The sequence below is a fragment of the Haliotis cracherodii genome, unplaced genomic scaffold, assembly GCF_022045235.1.
Source record: "Haliotis cracherodii isolate W230 unplaced genomic scaffold, xgHalCrac1.p SCAF_6, whole genome shotgun sequence".
Lineage (NCBI taxonomy): Eukaryota > Metazoa > Mollusca > Gastropoda > Lepetellida > Haliotidae > Haliotis > Haliotis cracherodii.
This window is the reverse complement of record NW_027266319.1, coordinates 26,574,003-26,591,049: the sequence shown is the minus strand read 5'-3', so window position 1 is coordinate 26,591,049 and position 17,047 is coordinate 26,574,003. Positions and strand designations below refer to the sequence as shown.

Below are 17,047 nucleotides of genomic sequence, written 5' to 3'. Positions count from 1 at the left end.
TGCAATGTCTTAAAAGGCTTTGTTTTCACACTTGTTCAAAAATGTCATTGACGAAAACAGTAAAGCAAAATGCACGTGCAAGCTATTGCATTCGTAACTCGTGGCAGTGGCTATAGAAAGGCAAGCATAAGCCAACAATTTGTCATTCAATTGTCGACATTTTTCAAGTTCGAAAATGCCGAGACTCAACGCTGCCGATCGGAACATCGCCATAGGACGTATCCAAAGAGGGGAATCGCTGCCTTCTGTTGCACGCCACTTCAAAGTCCACCACAGCACCATTTGCCGCCTTTTGGACCGTTACACACAGTTCAATTCCACTGCAGGCCGTCCGAAAACGGGCCGACCAAGAGTTCCCTCCCCTGAACAGGATCGCTACATTCGACTGTTCCACATACGTCATCGCAATGCCACAGCTACGGGACTGCAGGACGCATCCCTGGCTTGAGGAGGATATCGGACCAGACTGTCAGGAACCATCTTCGCGAGGCTGGAATCCGACACAACAGATCCATCGACAGCGAAGCTTGCGTTGGTGCCATACCTTACAGACTTGGCATTTGAGAAACTTGAAACGCGTGTGGTTTAGCGACGAATTATGATTTCTTCTTCACCGGCGAGATGGAAGACAATGTGTTTATCGTCGTCGAAATGAGAGGTATTTGTGTCCAACATTGTGTACGTGAATTCGACAATTTCGGTGGCGGTAGTGTCATGGTGTTGGGGGCCATATCCTACACCACGAGATCTGACTTGGTTGTGGTTCAGGAAAATTTCGCTACATGAATCAAATTCTTTAATCTCACCTTCTTCCAATCATTGATCACCAGAGGGAGCAGTTACAAAAGGACAACGCTCCACCGCACACAGCTCGTGTCATGGTAGACTCCCTCCATAATGCCAACATCAACGACTTGCCCTGGCCGTCGAGATCTCTAGATCTCAACCCTATCGAACACCTCTGGGATGAAATCGATCGACGTGCGCGTCAATGTCAGAACACGCCGCAGACACTACCACAAAAGGCCAACACGTAACTAGCAGAATGGCGCAGAATTCCGCAGGACAGAATTCGTACACTTATCCAGTCAGTGCAGAGAAAATGCAAAGCATAGTTGCTGCCCGGGGCGGTCACACGAGGTACTGAGTTCAGCGCAACCATGTGGCCTTATGTGACATGACAATGAACAGTTTTCAATGCCTTTGTACAACGACAACATGTGACTATCGAGCTCCAAAAATTCATATGTGTATCTATGGTTTTAAATTAAATATATCGACTTTATTAGGTACAATAAAAAAAATATTTTAAATCTACCTTCTTTTTTGGAAGAGTGTATTAGTAAATCCATCAGAACAGTAAAAGTATTGGTCCGTGTGCAATAAAGGTTTCGATCATGTAATGGCTAGTGTTATCGCTGCGATAAGCCTGTATATCCCTGCCTGGTATCACGATCCAATAGATATGTAAATGAGGTCATAGAGAAGGATCTACATTTCGTAAAGTCTATACATCGATGCGGTGCCAACTTGCTAAAACACCTTTGTATAAAGTTCCAAAAACTTATAGAGGTTTCCCAATGTGTGAGAGCTAATGTGACTTGACTGCAAATCTTTGGTTTCTATAATATTAATGGGGAGGTTCACATTGTTCATTGTATTACTGCGCTATTTCTAAAAAAATGGTTAATGGATGAATACTTATACTTCTGATTATTTACAAACTGACATTGTATGATAAAGAGATTATTATCATAGAGTTTCCATATCGTAAATATCATAAATTAGGAATAAAATGCATCATCGATTATCAAGAGCATTTTATCTTCAATTTGTACTGTTAAAGAAAAGTGAAGGATATCGAAAATGATATACCAGCTCCCTCAGAAACAACAGAAGATGCAAAGGATCGAAAAAGATAAATTGTCACCAAACATTCATAAAAGAATTATGCTTCAAACTGTTGAAAAAATAATTATCTGCCACAAAAAAATACATTGTAGCAAAATGTTTTCATAAAAATATATTTAGGCCCACAGTTTTTTTGTTGTTGTTGAAATATCTGGTTTTGCAGCCCGAGCAAATATCCAATCTCCATACAAAAACACTAGATCCACAAAACCCTTTCAGGGTCGTCACGTCAGGATACCCTAAACCCACAAAATCAGTCCAGCATGAGCACAGTTCCCTGCAATTGGAATATGATGTCAAAGTCACCAATCTTGACCACCTATCAATTTGGTCTGGGGACCTATATTCCTACCCGGAACCCCCACGGTTCCTACACAAAGAACCCGTGAAGATCTGGGGTAGTTCAGGTCTTCAGACGTAAAAGGCGACTATGCTTGTCGTAAGAGGCGGCTAACGGGATGGGTGGTCAAGCTTGCTGACTTGACTGATGCATGCCATTGTATCCCAATTGTGTGGATCGATGCTCGTGCTGTCAATCACTGGATTGTTTCGTCCAGGCTCGAATATTTACAGACCACTGTCATATAGCTGGAATATTGCGGAGTGCGGCGTTAAACAACAAGCAAACAAACCTGTACAAGGCTACTGGTCCTAGATTTCATGAAGCTTATCTACGTGCTCGGCTGTAACGTTAATCCAAAGTTTGACTGATCGCATCACTGCAGCCTGACGTCGATGGTACAGACAGTCACTGGGGGAATAACCAAAGAGTGTGTAACGTACTCGGGTGAATCCAGACTCGCTCTTGGCATCCTCGATAGTCGAGGTCGTATTGCAGACAAAGCGACGTCAATGTCCGACATGTACTGCCGGGGTTCAGTGATGTACGGGGTGGGATCACCATGAAGGACAGAACACCAAGACACGTTATATATGACAGGTTCATTGGCCTGTACTACCATGACAACAGGTGCCTTTCGTGCTACGCTGGTCGACGTTTTGACCTCCAAGATGACAATGCACGTGCCCATATCGTTTTCTGCATACATGTAGCTGAACATCCCCATGTTGCCATGGGACGCGCTACGTCCCGATTTAACTCTCAGTGAGCACGTGTGGGGCAGCATTGGAAGGTGTCTACGTCACCGACAACAGACCCTGCCACGAGTTTTGGTTTTGTTTGGTTTGTTGTTTAACGCCGCACCCAGCAATATTCCAGCTATATGCCGGCGGTCTGTAAAAAAATGAGTCTGGACCAGACAATCAAGTGATTTATATCAAGAGCATTTTATCTTCAATTTGTACTGTTAAAGAAAAGTGAGGGATATCGAAAACGATATACCAGCTCCCTCAGAAACAACAGAAGATGCAAAGGATCGAAAAAGATAAATTGTCACCAAACATTCATAAAAGAATTATGCTTCAAACTGTTGAAAAAATAATTATCTGCCACAAAAAAATACATTGTAGCAAAATGTTTTCATAAAAATATATTTAGGCCCACAGTTTTTTTGTTGTTGTTGAAATATCTGGTTTTGCAGCCCGAGCAAATATCCAATCTCCATACAAAAACACTAGATCCACAAAACCCTTTCAGGGTCGTCACGTCAGGATACCCTAAACCCACAAAATCAGTCCAGCATGAGCACAGTTCCCTGCAATTGGAATATGATGTCAAAGTCACCAATCTTGACCACCTATCAATTTGGTCTGGGGACCTATATTCCTACCCGGAACCCCCACGGTTCCTACACAAAGAACCCGTGAAGATCTGGGGTAGTTCAGGTCTTCAGACGTAAAAGGCGACTATGCTTGTCGTAAGAGGCGGCTAACGGGATGGGTGGTCAGGCTTGCTGACTTGACTGATGCATGCCATTGTATCCCAATTGTGTGGATCGATGCTCGTGCTGTCAATCACTGGATTGTTTCGTCCAGGCTCGAATATTTACAGACCACTGTCATATAGCTGGAATATTGCGGAGTGCGGCGTTAAACAACAAGCAAACAAACCTGTACAAGGCTACTGGTCCTAGATTTCATGAAGCTTATCTACGTGCTCGGCTGTAACGTTAATCCAAAGTTTGACTGATCGCATCACTGCAGCCTGACGTCGATGGTACAGACAGTCACTGGGGGAATAACCGAAGAGTGTGTAACGTACTCGGGTGAATCCAGACTCGCTCTTGGCATCCTCGATAGTCGAGGTCGTATTGCAGACAAAGCGACGTCAATGTCCGACATGTACTGCCGGGGTTCAGTGATGTACGGGGTGGGATCACCATGAAGGACAGAACACCAAGACACGTTATATATGACAGGTTCATTGGCCTGTACTACCATGACAACAGGTGCCTTTCGTGCTACGCTGGTCGACGTTTTGACCTCCAAGATGACAATGCACGTGCCCATATCGTTTTCTGCATATATGTAGCTGAACATCCCCATGTTGCCATGGGACGCGCTACGTCCCGATTTAACTCTCAGTGAGCACGTGTGGGGCAGCATTGGAAGGTGTCTACGTCACCGACAACAGACCCTGCCACGAGTTTTGGTTTTGTTTGGTTTGTTGTTTAACGCCGCACCCAGCAATATTCCAGCTATATGCCGGCGGTCTGTAAAAAATTGAGTCTGGACCAGACAATCAAGTGATTTATATCATGAGCATCGATCCGCGCAATTGGGATCGATGACATGCATCAACCAAGTCAGCGAACCTGACCACCCGATCCCGTTAGTCGCCTCTTACGACAAGCATAGACACCTTCTACGGCAAGCATGGGTTGCTGAAGACCTATTCTACCCCGGAATCTTCACGGGTCCCTGCCACGAGTAATGAACTGAGCCTGACGCATCAAGATGAGCGGGACAGGATACCCAAAATGACCACCATTGATGAGGTCAACACGATATCCGACAAGATACCTTGTATGTATTCCAGCGTTGTATGTATGTATTACATATTTACCTACCTGTATGGACGAGACGAAGCAGTCGGCCTCTCGTCTGGGTGACGAAGAGCATCTACATACAGGGTTAGCGCTGTCACGTGTTTGGGGAACTTAGTGTCCCAGGAATTCCGACCTGACCCTGCCCAGCGACACAGTGATAACCTGTACCAAGGTCTCCTTGCTGTGGCTGAACTTGAGGGTCAACTCGGTCCCTGTCTACGGGGGCGGTGGTACCATTTCACCATTTCAAGGTGTGTTTGAAAGGCACGGGTGATCTTGTTGTTTAACTGTGCAGTATTCCAGCTATATGACTGCGGTCTGTACGTAATCGAGTCTAGACCAGACAATCCAGTGATCGGTGTCATGAGCATAGATCCACGCAGCGAGCATGACCACCCGCCTCTTACAAGCATAGTCGCCTTTTACGACAAGCATGGATCTATCCCAGATCTTCACAGGTCTCCCAGTCATCTAAGGCGTAGCAATTCGCTTTGCAGATTTGCATCCCTTTGACGTACCAGAAGCTTATAATCGTGGTTCGAGTCACAATGTCGTCCTTATTATGTTTCATGGTTTGCCAGCATCGTGCTGGTGGGCTTCACCAAAGCGGAAAATGTATAAAACCTGGTTTACTTAGGGCTTTCCTCCCACATCAAGCTGACACGCCGTGATATAACTAAAATACTGTTCAAAGCACTGACCTAATCTTGAGGTCTTTTTGAAAATGTTACGTTAAGTTTTGAATAATTATTTACAATAGGAATGGGGTCAATAGGGATCGGTCGGTCAGGCTTGCTGACTTGGTTGATGCGTGTCATCGTATCCCAATATTGTGGATCGATGCTCATGATGTCCATCACTGGATTGTCGGGTCAAGACTCAATTATTTACATCCCGCCACCATATAGCTGGAATAATGCTGGATGCAAACAAACAAAACAACAATAAACTTTACAGATACAGATTCTGTGACATATTAGAAAATCCAGCTTTAAATCCAGTTCGATATATCGCAGACATGATGTATTATGCTGTAGCGGACGGCCTCCGTGGTCTAGTGGAGAGAGCTTCTGCAGTTCGATCCTCGGCAGCGTCATACCCACAGCACGTGGAAAGCTGGTACTTGTTGTTACCCTGCCTGGAGCGCGGCATGAACGGGATAAACCATGGACTGGTGTGAGTGAGTGGGTTGGGTTTAATGCCGCTTTTAACAGTATTCCAGTTATATCACGGCGTGTCAGCTTCATGTGAGAGGAAAGCCCGAAGTGATGCAGGACTCAGACGTTTACCACTTCGGTGAAACCCACGAGCACGGGTATGATGCTGACAAACCTAGAAACATAATCGGGGCGAACCCACAGTCATGGGTTTCTGGCGTGCCCAAGGGACGCAACTCTGCACAGCGAATCGCGGCACCTTAGACGACTGGGCCACCCGTGTCGCCTGGACTGGTCTGCTCGGAGTTAGTATATGGTGTCTGAGTATCCATGTTAAACTGGAGTATGGTATCTCAGTAGGCTAGCACTATAAAACCGGCATACGTCCGGGCATGCACAAGTAGATTAATTTCATATCACCTATTATGCGAGCATTCCAGTTTTAGTACCATAAATGGTAGTTTTGTGCCTCTTCAAGGCTACCATAACTTTTGCTAGATACACCCTGGCCGGCAACTCGTGTAGTCCGTGTCTTTTCAGTCAGTGACAGGCCACATGACATGTCCATTGCATGAAACCACGTGCGACATGCGACCAGTTGCACGCCCGACCGTCTTTGCACTGAATACACAAGGCTGATCGTTTCTTGTTGAACAAGAAGTTTAGGCGTTCGACGTGCGACCAATAGTAGTGCAGTCGGCATCCACGTCCGCGACCAGAATCCTGTTCCACAAACAGTTATTGATTACGACCTTGGTAGGTTCAAGCAGGGGGTATGTGTGTAAATCATTCATTTTTGGAGATCTTTGACACTTAAAATACGCCTCAGATACCACTTCCGAGACCCGTGAAGATTCCGGGGTAGAATAGGTCATCACCAACCCATGCTTGCCGTAAGGGGCGACTAACAAGATCGGGTGGTCAGGCTCCCTGACTTGGTTGATGCATATCATCAATCCCAATTGCGTGGATTGATGCTCATGATATCAATCACTTGATTGTCTGGTACAGACTCGATTATTTACACACCGCCGTGGTGTAGCTGGAATATTGCTGAGTGCGGCGTGAAAACAACAAACAAACCAACCAACCAACCACTTCCGAGTCGGGATTGTCAGCTTAACGTTGGAGAAGTATTATAATATATATGCAACTCCTCCACTTACAACTGTTTAAAGTTTTAATAATACAAATTGCCGCGAATCAGTACTAAATAAATATTGCAAACGTGAATTGTGAAGGGAAGCACTTTTTGATTATTAAAACAAATAACAATTGTTCGGTGTTTTAAGATATCGGAGGTTCGTAATTTGTTTCGAGTACTTGGTGGTGAAATAAACTTAGCACAGTTAAACTAGAAACCTTTAGTATTATTATATACAATGTTGCTATACTAGCGCTGTAGTTCTTGCCTTCGATGTGGGGTTCTATACGAAGTATAAATTGACTTCTTCTTGGAGGGGCGGTCGGGTAGCCTAGTGGTTAAAGCGTTCGCTCGTCACGCCGAAGACCCAGTTCGATTCCCGATATTGGTACAATGTGTGAAGCCCATTTCTGGTATCCCCCGCCGTGATATTGCTGGAATATTGCTAAAAGCGGCGTAAAGCCATACTCACTCACTCACTCACTCACTCACTCTTCTTATTGGTTACTTCAGTTTCGACAAATCAGTTAGAAATACAAAACTTCGTGCATCATTGTATGCAGGGTTAAGATGATATTCCAAAGTTTGTTTGTTCTTTAACGCCACAGTCGGCAATATTCCAGCTATGTGTCGGCCTTTGTTTGTTTGTTGTTTAACGCCGCACTCAGCAATATTCCAGCAATATCACGGCGGTCTGTAAATACTAGTAATCGAGTCTGGACCAGACAATCCAGTATTTGACATCATTAGCATCGATCTACGATTGGGATACGATGACATGCATCAACCAAGTCAGCGAGTCTGACCACCGATACTGAATTTAAATTGTTTTACGTCCATGGAGTTACAAGTATACATTGCTTTGATTTTGTTTGTTTAACATTGCAAACGACAACATGCAAGCAATGGCGGCGGTCTGTAAATCGACACATTTCTATTTATAACATTAAGTGAACAGTTACCTTTTCGGCAATTTCTTTTCTCCAGTATTTAAGGGAACAAGTAATGTCCATTTTGGGAATATTTGTAATTGTTCAAAGATTGTCGACTCAATCTTGACAATTTGTCAGCAATACATTTTCGAAACTCAAACATGATTTCCCTGCGTGTGGGTTAACTAGTTTCCACGAAAGATCTTTCGTAACACCATATGGTCCGGTGGCCATGCAGCAATCGGGGGGAAATGTTTTCCTTCCCAATTATGCCTGGTATACCTTCAACCTTTTTTTCACACAATTTCTGAGCGGCAGTTTGAAGTCGGCGTGTTACGTTTCAAGGGGTTAATAATGCAAAAGAATAAGAGAAAAATACATAATTCTACGACCATGGATTATATTTTTATTTGGTGAAAGCATGTCTTAGACATAGCGTTATGCTACGTGATCTGGATATGGCTACTTGTGATTCATCAGAAAACAAATGATATTTCCTTTCATTTCCGCGTAACAAAATTACGAATAAGGTAGCACGTTAAAACCAAGTTACAAAATTCAGCTGGGTTGTTGCTCTATCTTGTGCATCTATCTATCACTATGAAAACGGGATGGCTAGTGTTTGAGACATGGGCTAAAATGTTACGCCCCCCCCCCCCCCCCCCAAAAAAAATAAAAACCCAACAACAACAAAACACAACAACAACACAAACAAACAAACAAACAAAAACAAAACAAACAACAAAAAACACAGGGAAACTTTGATACACTTTAAACGAAATGCAGCTTGCCCATAGTAAGTATCAGGCTTTAGTGGGGAGGTAATTTTTCGCTTGCTTATATAAATTTTACGATGGACAATCACAATCACCTCACCCATTTTAATAACCATGTGGTCTTTTTCGTGGATTTTACGGTCTCTCCGGGTAAATGTATGCGCTAAGGGCAGGTAACTCTAAACATATGTTGATCAAAACATGGCGACAGACACCAGCAACGCTCGCGAATCTCCGGACAGTGATGTGTTTTATTCCTCTGACAGTGACCCGGGAGACGGGAATCATGATTTACATCAAACAATTGAACGAGCTTCAGATCTTCTCCTGTATAGAGACTTTGATACATGCTTGGTCCATTGTTCTGAAGTAATTAACAGAATAAGACATACACCAAGGTACGAGTCTCGCTAGCTGTGAAGTAGGCTAGAAGTTATGTCGTAAAGCTAGTTTACTGCTCCGCTCTTACGATCTGACATCTATTGGTCGCTGATGCAAAGATACGAATCACTCCTAGAGTAACGATCTATCAATTTTGATTTTGCACCAGCTTTCACTCAAACTTTCATCCAGACCGGAAAACACGAAGGGGTTCAACTTCTTGTCTCCACTGTACCACAGACCATATAATAAATATAGAATACTAAACGAGCTCCCGTGTAATACAAATTTTATGAAACGAGTGAATAGTTGTGGTATCACTCGTGCGGCATTAAAAAACAAACACACAAATCATGTTGACAAGGTCTTGTCTGTTTTTACTAAATATCCCTGGCACATAGTTGGACTTGGTCCTTTTGAGTGACCCTGTAACCATGGTCTAGTGGATAGAGCCTCATACCGGAGAGCGGAAGGTTGGTGGTTCTATCCCTGACGACACCATATTGTTGTTAACCTGCCTGGCATTTGACATTAAGGGGATAAACAGAGGCCTGGTCGGCTCAATCAGTATCCATGTTGAACTGCAGCATGATATCTTATTGGGCTATCACTGGAAGTGAGTGAGAGAGTTAAAATTTAACATCGCATCAGCATTATTTCATCCATATAGCGATGAGAATAAGTTGAAAAATACCAGAGTGAGTCATGAATGAAAGTTATATTTAAAGCTAGCACTATTATTCCGGACTAGCGCACACGCATGCACGCACCCCATTTCACTTCACATTTGCAGTGTTCTCCCTGGTATTTCCTAACGACTGCCAATTAATAAGAAATGAAAACCGACATTTGTGTTGTGTTGCAGCTACCAGAGCTATGTGGACTCCCTGTGTATTGTAATAATCCAGGCGTATGCCGAGCTGGACCAGTGGGATGCCGTCCTTCCTTTCATTCAGGGGATTTATGACAACATTGACAACTGTCCAGTCACAATAATTCAGTTGTGGTGAGTTCTCAATTAAAATGAATTTCAACCTTTGTTTACATTAGAAAAACCCATATCTAAACCTATTGTAAGTGGTAGGCAATAGTTGATTGAGCATCTCACTGATGTACATGGTGTAAGGATCTTATTGAAAGTAGTTCCGCTTGGTGACCTCATTTGCATATTTATTGAATAGTGGCACCAAGATTATCAGCACAGTTTTTTGGGAATTTAAGTTCATGATTGATGATTGCATAATCCTACTGATACAAATTAATAAGTTGGCATCATTTTGCTATTTTTCAATGCTACGTTCAGTAAAACTGGATTACACCTTACAAACACACAAATACATGCTTATGCACTTTCTCACTGTTTTCTGCAAGTACTAAGTCACAAGTAGTGAATAAACTCTCATGAATCAAAACTCTCATGTTTGAGAGAGGGATAATTGTTTGTATGTTTATGGAAAATTGCAGTAGATAGGTTGGTCATTTGGACCTTCTGATCAATCTTTGATCATTTCATGGGGCCATGGGGTAGCCGAGTGGCTAAAGCCTTTGTTCGTCCAACCAAAGACCCGGTTTTGATTCCCCACATGGGTGCAATGTGTGAAACCCATTTCTGGGGTCCCCTGCCATGATATCACTGAAATATTGTTACAAAGGGAATGAAACAATACTCACTCACTCACTGATCATTTTAATTAATCGGAACACCACTATTTACAACATTGATACACTATTTACGGAATGTCTTTCTTCAGTCTCCTCCTTCATGTGAAAGTAAAGGAGTACATCAAGTGTCACGCCATTGCCAAAACGTGGCTGCAGAACGACCGCAATCGACAGAGTCCAGAATACTCTGACGTGGCGAAGCTGTACGTGCAGCAAGTGCTGGTCCCCCTGGGGGCCTACAACCTCATCCCCCAGCTGGTGGACAGCTGTCAGGGACTGACTGATGCAGAGAAGGATGCCATGTTGTCACCCATGAGGTCGTTGCCCTCAGATTCCGAAACAATGTCAAGAGGGGAGATAATTCACACCCATGCGAAGCTTGGAGAAGTGGACACAACTCAACAAGAAGACAAAAGTAATTGTTACAATTTTTTGTAACTTTGGTTTATCTGTAATCTTATGTTATAGTTAAAACATGACTCTTAGTGTTTACATTTCAACCCAAACCGAGGAGTGTTTTAAGTTACTTATGAACCGTCTACAAATGGTCTAAATGCAAGAGGGGGCACGGGTGACCCAGTGCATTTGCTGTGCAGAGTTGCGTCCCTTGGGCATGCCAGAAACCTATGATTGTAGGTTCGAATCCTGGTTCGCCCCGATTATGTTTCTAGGTATGTCAGCACCATACCTGTGCTCGTGGGTTTCACCGTAGTGGTAAACGTCTGAGACCTGCATCACTTCGGGCTTTCCTCCCACATTAAGCTGGCACGCCGTGATATAACTGGAATACTGTTAAAAGCGGCGTTAAACCCAACTCACTCACTCACTCACTCTAAATGCAAGTAGTACAAGGAGGAATAAAAAAAACATCGGGATACATTATAGTAAAACAATACAGTAGGTCATGGTACTTAAGACAAATTTGATGACAGTGGGTGAGAGAAAGACTATGTACTGAAGTAATCACCTGAAAACAATAGGTTGACGAAAAGTAAATTTATTATGACCTGACAAAATCAATATTTAGTTGCATATTAAAAGGCTGTTTATACAATTCAAATGTATAACATGCTAGCAGGTCATTCTTGCAAGTGTAGTACCACAGGGTTACAAGGAGATAGCAGGATACCAACAATGTTACAGGCAAAAGTGGCAGAAGGTTTGAAAATATGAGCCAAAACTTAATTTCAAGAATATTAAAACAGTAGAATAAGAATATATATATATTCAGATTTCTGAAAGAAACCATGTTGTTCTGTGTTCTAATATTGTGTGTGTATCTCTCTGTGGTGTCCTACTTGAGTTAATGTCAATATGGTATACGATATGATTCGTGGTTCAGTAGTAATGTCACATTTCAATACATGAAAACTAGGCATGGTAAGGAAACATTTCAGTCGTGGAAAGAAATGCATCGTGGAAGATTTGGGAGAGTTAACCAAACTGCCTCCATGGGTAATAGATAAATTTGGATTTGGCAATGGTCTCTTTGTGGAGAGCGCTAATGCTGGTACACTACTTTCCGTGGTCACCCTGCACTAAAGTCTCTCCGTATTGCTATGGTTTGATTTTGTAAATTGCTGCAGACTTGGGGTCAAATATTAGCCTCTGAGCAAGTCTAGATAAATCCATGTTTATCTATATAATTTTCACGTCGGTATTATCGACTGTCATGCCATGAAGGTTAACTTTTAGCAACATGAAAGAATCAGGCGGTCCTTAACATCTCTTTGGTATATACATCATTACCAGAATTGCCCATCAGTATGATACAAATTTGACAATACAGTGATCCCTCGATATACCGCTGTCATCGGGGTCCAAGAAACTGACCCCAAGTTCTAGGAAAGAGCGTTGTCCAGATATTCCTTGCTGACGTTCACATTACGTAATGATGGTATTGAATGGAACAGTGGCGCGGGACATGTAGATGTATAATTATTTTAAAAATTTTGTCCAAAAACATAGCCTGTAATATATTTTACGTATTAACCTCACTGCAGTCATTGTCTCCAGTACAACCAGGTCATAATCATCAGGCTTATCATTGGCATTCAGCAACCAATGCTTGTCTTAAGAGGCGACTAACGGGATCGGGTGGTCATACTCGCTGACTTGGTTGATGCATGTCATCGTATCCCAATTGCATAGATTGATGCTCATGATGTCAACCACTGGATTTTCTGGTGCCGTCACATGGCATAGAACAAACAAACATTCAAGGCACTTTCTGCTTTATCAGAACACATGTCTTCATAATGCTAAGTGTGGCGATAAACAACAAACAATAAACACGTGAGCAGATGTGATCCTATAATAATCACCTGCTTAGTTTGTGATGGGAAGGTTTACAGATTTTGTGGCGTTTGATCTATTTTCATCAAACTTATAGTCAGATATGCTGACAATGATTCCTACTTTAAAATTAGGGGGCAGTGAGGTAGCCTAGTGGTTAAAGCGTTCGCTCATCACTCTGAAGACCCAGGTTCAACATAGGGTCGATTTCCCCACATGGTACAATGTGTGAAGTCAAGTTTTGGTGTCAGGCTCTGGGATATTGCCGGAATATTGCTAAAAGAGGCTTAAAGCCATACTCATTCACACTCTTTTAAAATTACTCATTTTATATTCCAATTATTCTAGATATTCCTACCTGCCTAAATTTTGGGTTGGCCTTTCTGGATATGTTTATCCTCTTTGACATTTCAGAGCGAGGGTTTGCCTGCCTGGAACTTGTGAAGTCTCTGAGGAGGGTCAGCACGAAGTTGCTGCAGTGGATCAGGAGGCTGAAACTCACTCCAGCCTGGAGACTCGTGTTTCTAGTCACTCTGGCTGCACTCGCCTTCGTTAACAGCTTTAACTGTAAGTTTGTTTTTTGGTTTAACGCCGATTTCAACATTATTCCAGTTATATCACGGCGTGTCGACTTGATGTGGGAGGAAAGCCCAAAGTGATGCAGGTCTCAGATCGCCACTATGGTGAAACCCAAGAGCATGGGTATGGTGACAAACCTAGAAACATAATCGGGGTGAACTGGGATTTGAACCCACAATCCTAGGTTTCTGGCACGTTTTGGCACAGCATTGTGACTCCTTAAGCAACTGGGTCACTCATGCCCCACTGTTGTTGTTTGTGGGTGGATAGACAGCTGTTGCCATGGTTACAACGTGAACAAGAATCATTAGAGAGTGATAAATCCTCCAGAATGAGGTTGTGACTTTTCACTGGGTTGTCTCTGTACAACCCTATTGGTATTCCGACTGAGAATACGTCCCCAATCTCATTAAAATTAGATCTCAGTGCTTGCAGTATCAGTACACTAATCTGAGTAGATCCCATTACATGTCGCACTGGAACGACCTTTCACAAACTTTGACTGACGAGTTAAATGAATAACAGGACGTCTACATTGACCAATCAGAAAGCTGTTTTCTCAAGCTATATGGCACTTGATTCAATTGGCGACTTCCATCCCAGACAACACTTCCAAAAACAATAATTTGACAAAGTTCACAATTTGAAAGGTGATTAAAAGAAAATTCTGGAATGGTGAATAGATGGCGGAGATTGTATGACAGTACTTTCCACGAGTTTTGGGAAGACTCTTCTGTTAAAATGTTTTTTAAGGGAGAAACAATACAGCAAGGTATCGATACGGATCACGAAACATAAGTCATGATACGATATGTATTGAATACACACATTTACGTCAAATCGCATGGAAACTTCTTGACAATAAATATTTCAGAGCAGATTCAAAAGGAAAAGCTAGCTGTAGTGTAGACACATGTTCGTAATTGCTATATTTAGTGGTGAACTTGAAACGCTAGTTACAACGTTTTCCTATATCTGACTGATAAAAATACCAGGGTCATTTAAAGAGTAGCAAGTAATTTATTTCAATATGTGTATGTCTTGTATCATATCGTCACATGAAAACTCATGGTGAACTGATGTATTGATTCATCCCTAATGTTTATCCGACTGAAATGAGAGATAGACGAAACATTTTTGATGGAATCAGTTGTCCAGTCATAACTGTTGTTCAGAATGCCTGGTGTTAATCTTTCTGAGGAAGCATGATTAGAAAACACATTCAGATTTCACTTTCCTGATCTCGTAAGATTAAAGGATGTTCCGAGGTGACCAGAAATGGAATGTCCTCAGATATTTGTTTAACGGTAGCGAACACTAAGATCGGATTTTAATGAGATTGTTCTTACCAGCCACATAGCAACCTTAGAATTCCCTAACACTAATAGTGTTTATAATCATTGTCACTTCGGTCACAAGCTCTATGTCCCTCTGACTGTAAGTGTCTGCCACTAAAACTAGCTCTGATGTTGCTGGAATGTTGCAGAAAGTGGGGTAAGACAACTCTCAATCACTCAGGGCGGTCGGGTAGCCTAGTGGTTAAAGCGTTCGCTCGTCACGCCGAAGACCAGGGTTCGATTCCCGACATGGGTACAATGTGTGAAGCCCATTTCTGGTGTCCCCCGCCGTGATATTGCTGGAATATTGCTAAAAGCGGCGTAAAACCATACTCACTCACTCAATCACTCAACAGATAAGGAAAGACTATTTTTTCTTTGTACAGGTGACATGATGACTGGGTATGGACGTCTGATGACCATGATGACGTCTGCCACAAAACTGTGGTCAGTGACGGGTTCAGGCAAACCAGGCTGACCCATGGTTCTAACTTCAAGGTGGACGGAGGATAGGGTCCTGAGTTGAGGGAACTTTGGTCAGTAGTTTTTACAGTAAAACTGACTCATGTCGCTTTAAAATCTTTTTTAGCATTTAGCAACACAGCATTTATCTTTATTCAGATTTTGGTGTTTTTTAAAGTATATATTTCTTCCCAAATTGCTTGCACTGACCATCTCAATGATCTCCAAGTTTTGGTTCTAATGCAGTGTTAAAAGGCTAGTCCTCCAGAAATGAACCCATTTTAGGTAAAGAAATTTTTTAACTTTAATGCTAAGCACTGTGTTGTATTTCAATGTCATTTTGCATTGAACTTTTATTGACATTTTTTGAGTCATTTTACAGTTGTCAGCTGAAAAACAAGGTATTGTAATTAGCACTAGCTTGCTTCAATGCCTGAGTCATTTTCACTAATGTTTAAGGTATCCTAAGGGCTGGTAGAATTTCAAACATTTCGGGGATGTTTCTATGTGGGCTAGTAGACATTCTAGGTTCATTTCTATCCCTGGTAGACCTGTCAGGACCCTTGGGGCAGGGCTAGTTGCATGTTTTCTGCCACATCTCTCCATATTGAGTCTGCAGTCCCAGGACCACACTCTTGTTATCACAGCAATGTGGAACAGAACAAGACTGTAACAAATGTTATATTTGGGAGAACACTTTCTCAGTACAGTACAGACTCTAGTACTTTCGGGGTTGAGTCCCGTCCGGGTTTGGGTTTGAACCCACACTGCTAGAGTGAGGCACCTAACCCATTCAGCCACTGAGGCTTCCACAAAATGAAAGTATGACAACTGGTAGTCTTGATCACATACTTTGTGTACCCATCTGACAAATTGGCATGGCTTCCACAGCTCCCATGGCCAAACGCTATGACCACACAATCCCATTTAGAAAGTGGTCAAATGTAAGAAATGTTATGTTTGGGATAACACTTTCTTGATAAAGAACTGATTTAGTACTGTTTGGGTCCCCCCGGGGATTCGAACCCACACTACCAGTTATCGTACTTTCATTTTTGTGGAAGCCTCAGTGGCTGAGTGGGTTAGATCGCTGACTTTGTGTGCTGGCTAATCCGATTAGGTGCCTCACTCTGGCAGTGTGAGTTCGAATCCAGGACAGGACTCTGTACTTTACTAAGATAGTGTAAATGCAAAACATAACATTTGTTACGCGTGACCACTTTCTACATGGCATTGTGTGTTCAGAGCAAGAGCTGATCTTGTTATTTGTGAGGTAGTATTTAAAATGTTCACATTTTGTGTTGATAAGTAAGCTGTCTTAGAAACTTGTAATTTTACGACCAGTTGAGGGGATTAGCGTAACTGGAGACTGTAAGCCTGACCAATCAACACACTATAAGTTTCTATGTATCCGCATGTGATGGCCAATTCGATCCCTCGCACATTTGGCAGTAGCCGACTGT

At 42.6% G+C, this 17,047-nt stretch overlaps 1 protein-coding gene across 1 annotated transcript; it reads left to right on the top strand.

The window, feature by feature from the left end:
* Window positions 1-9,069: 9,069 nt before the first annotated feature.
* LOC139446184 (peroxisome assembly protein 26-like) lies at window positions 9,070-15,731 on the top strand. The gene is made up of 5 exons (XM_071227491.1): window positions 9,070-9,266; window positions 10,115-10,255; window positions 11,001-11,326; window positions 13,621-13,773; window positions 15,509-15,731. Exons 1-5 carry the CDS (start codon window positions 9,070-9,072, stop codon window positions 15,598-15,600), a joined length of 909 nt encoding a protein of 302 aa, XP_071083592.1. The 3' UTR covers window positions 15,601-15,731.
* The last annotated feature ends 1,316 nt before the right edge of the window (window positions 15,732-17,047 follow it).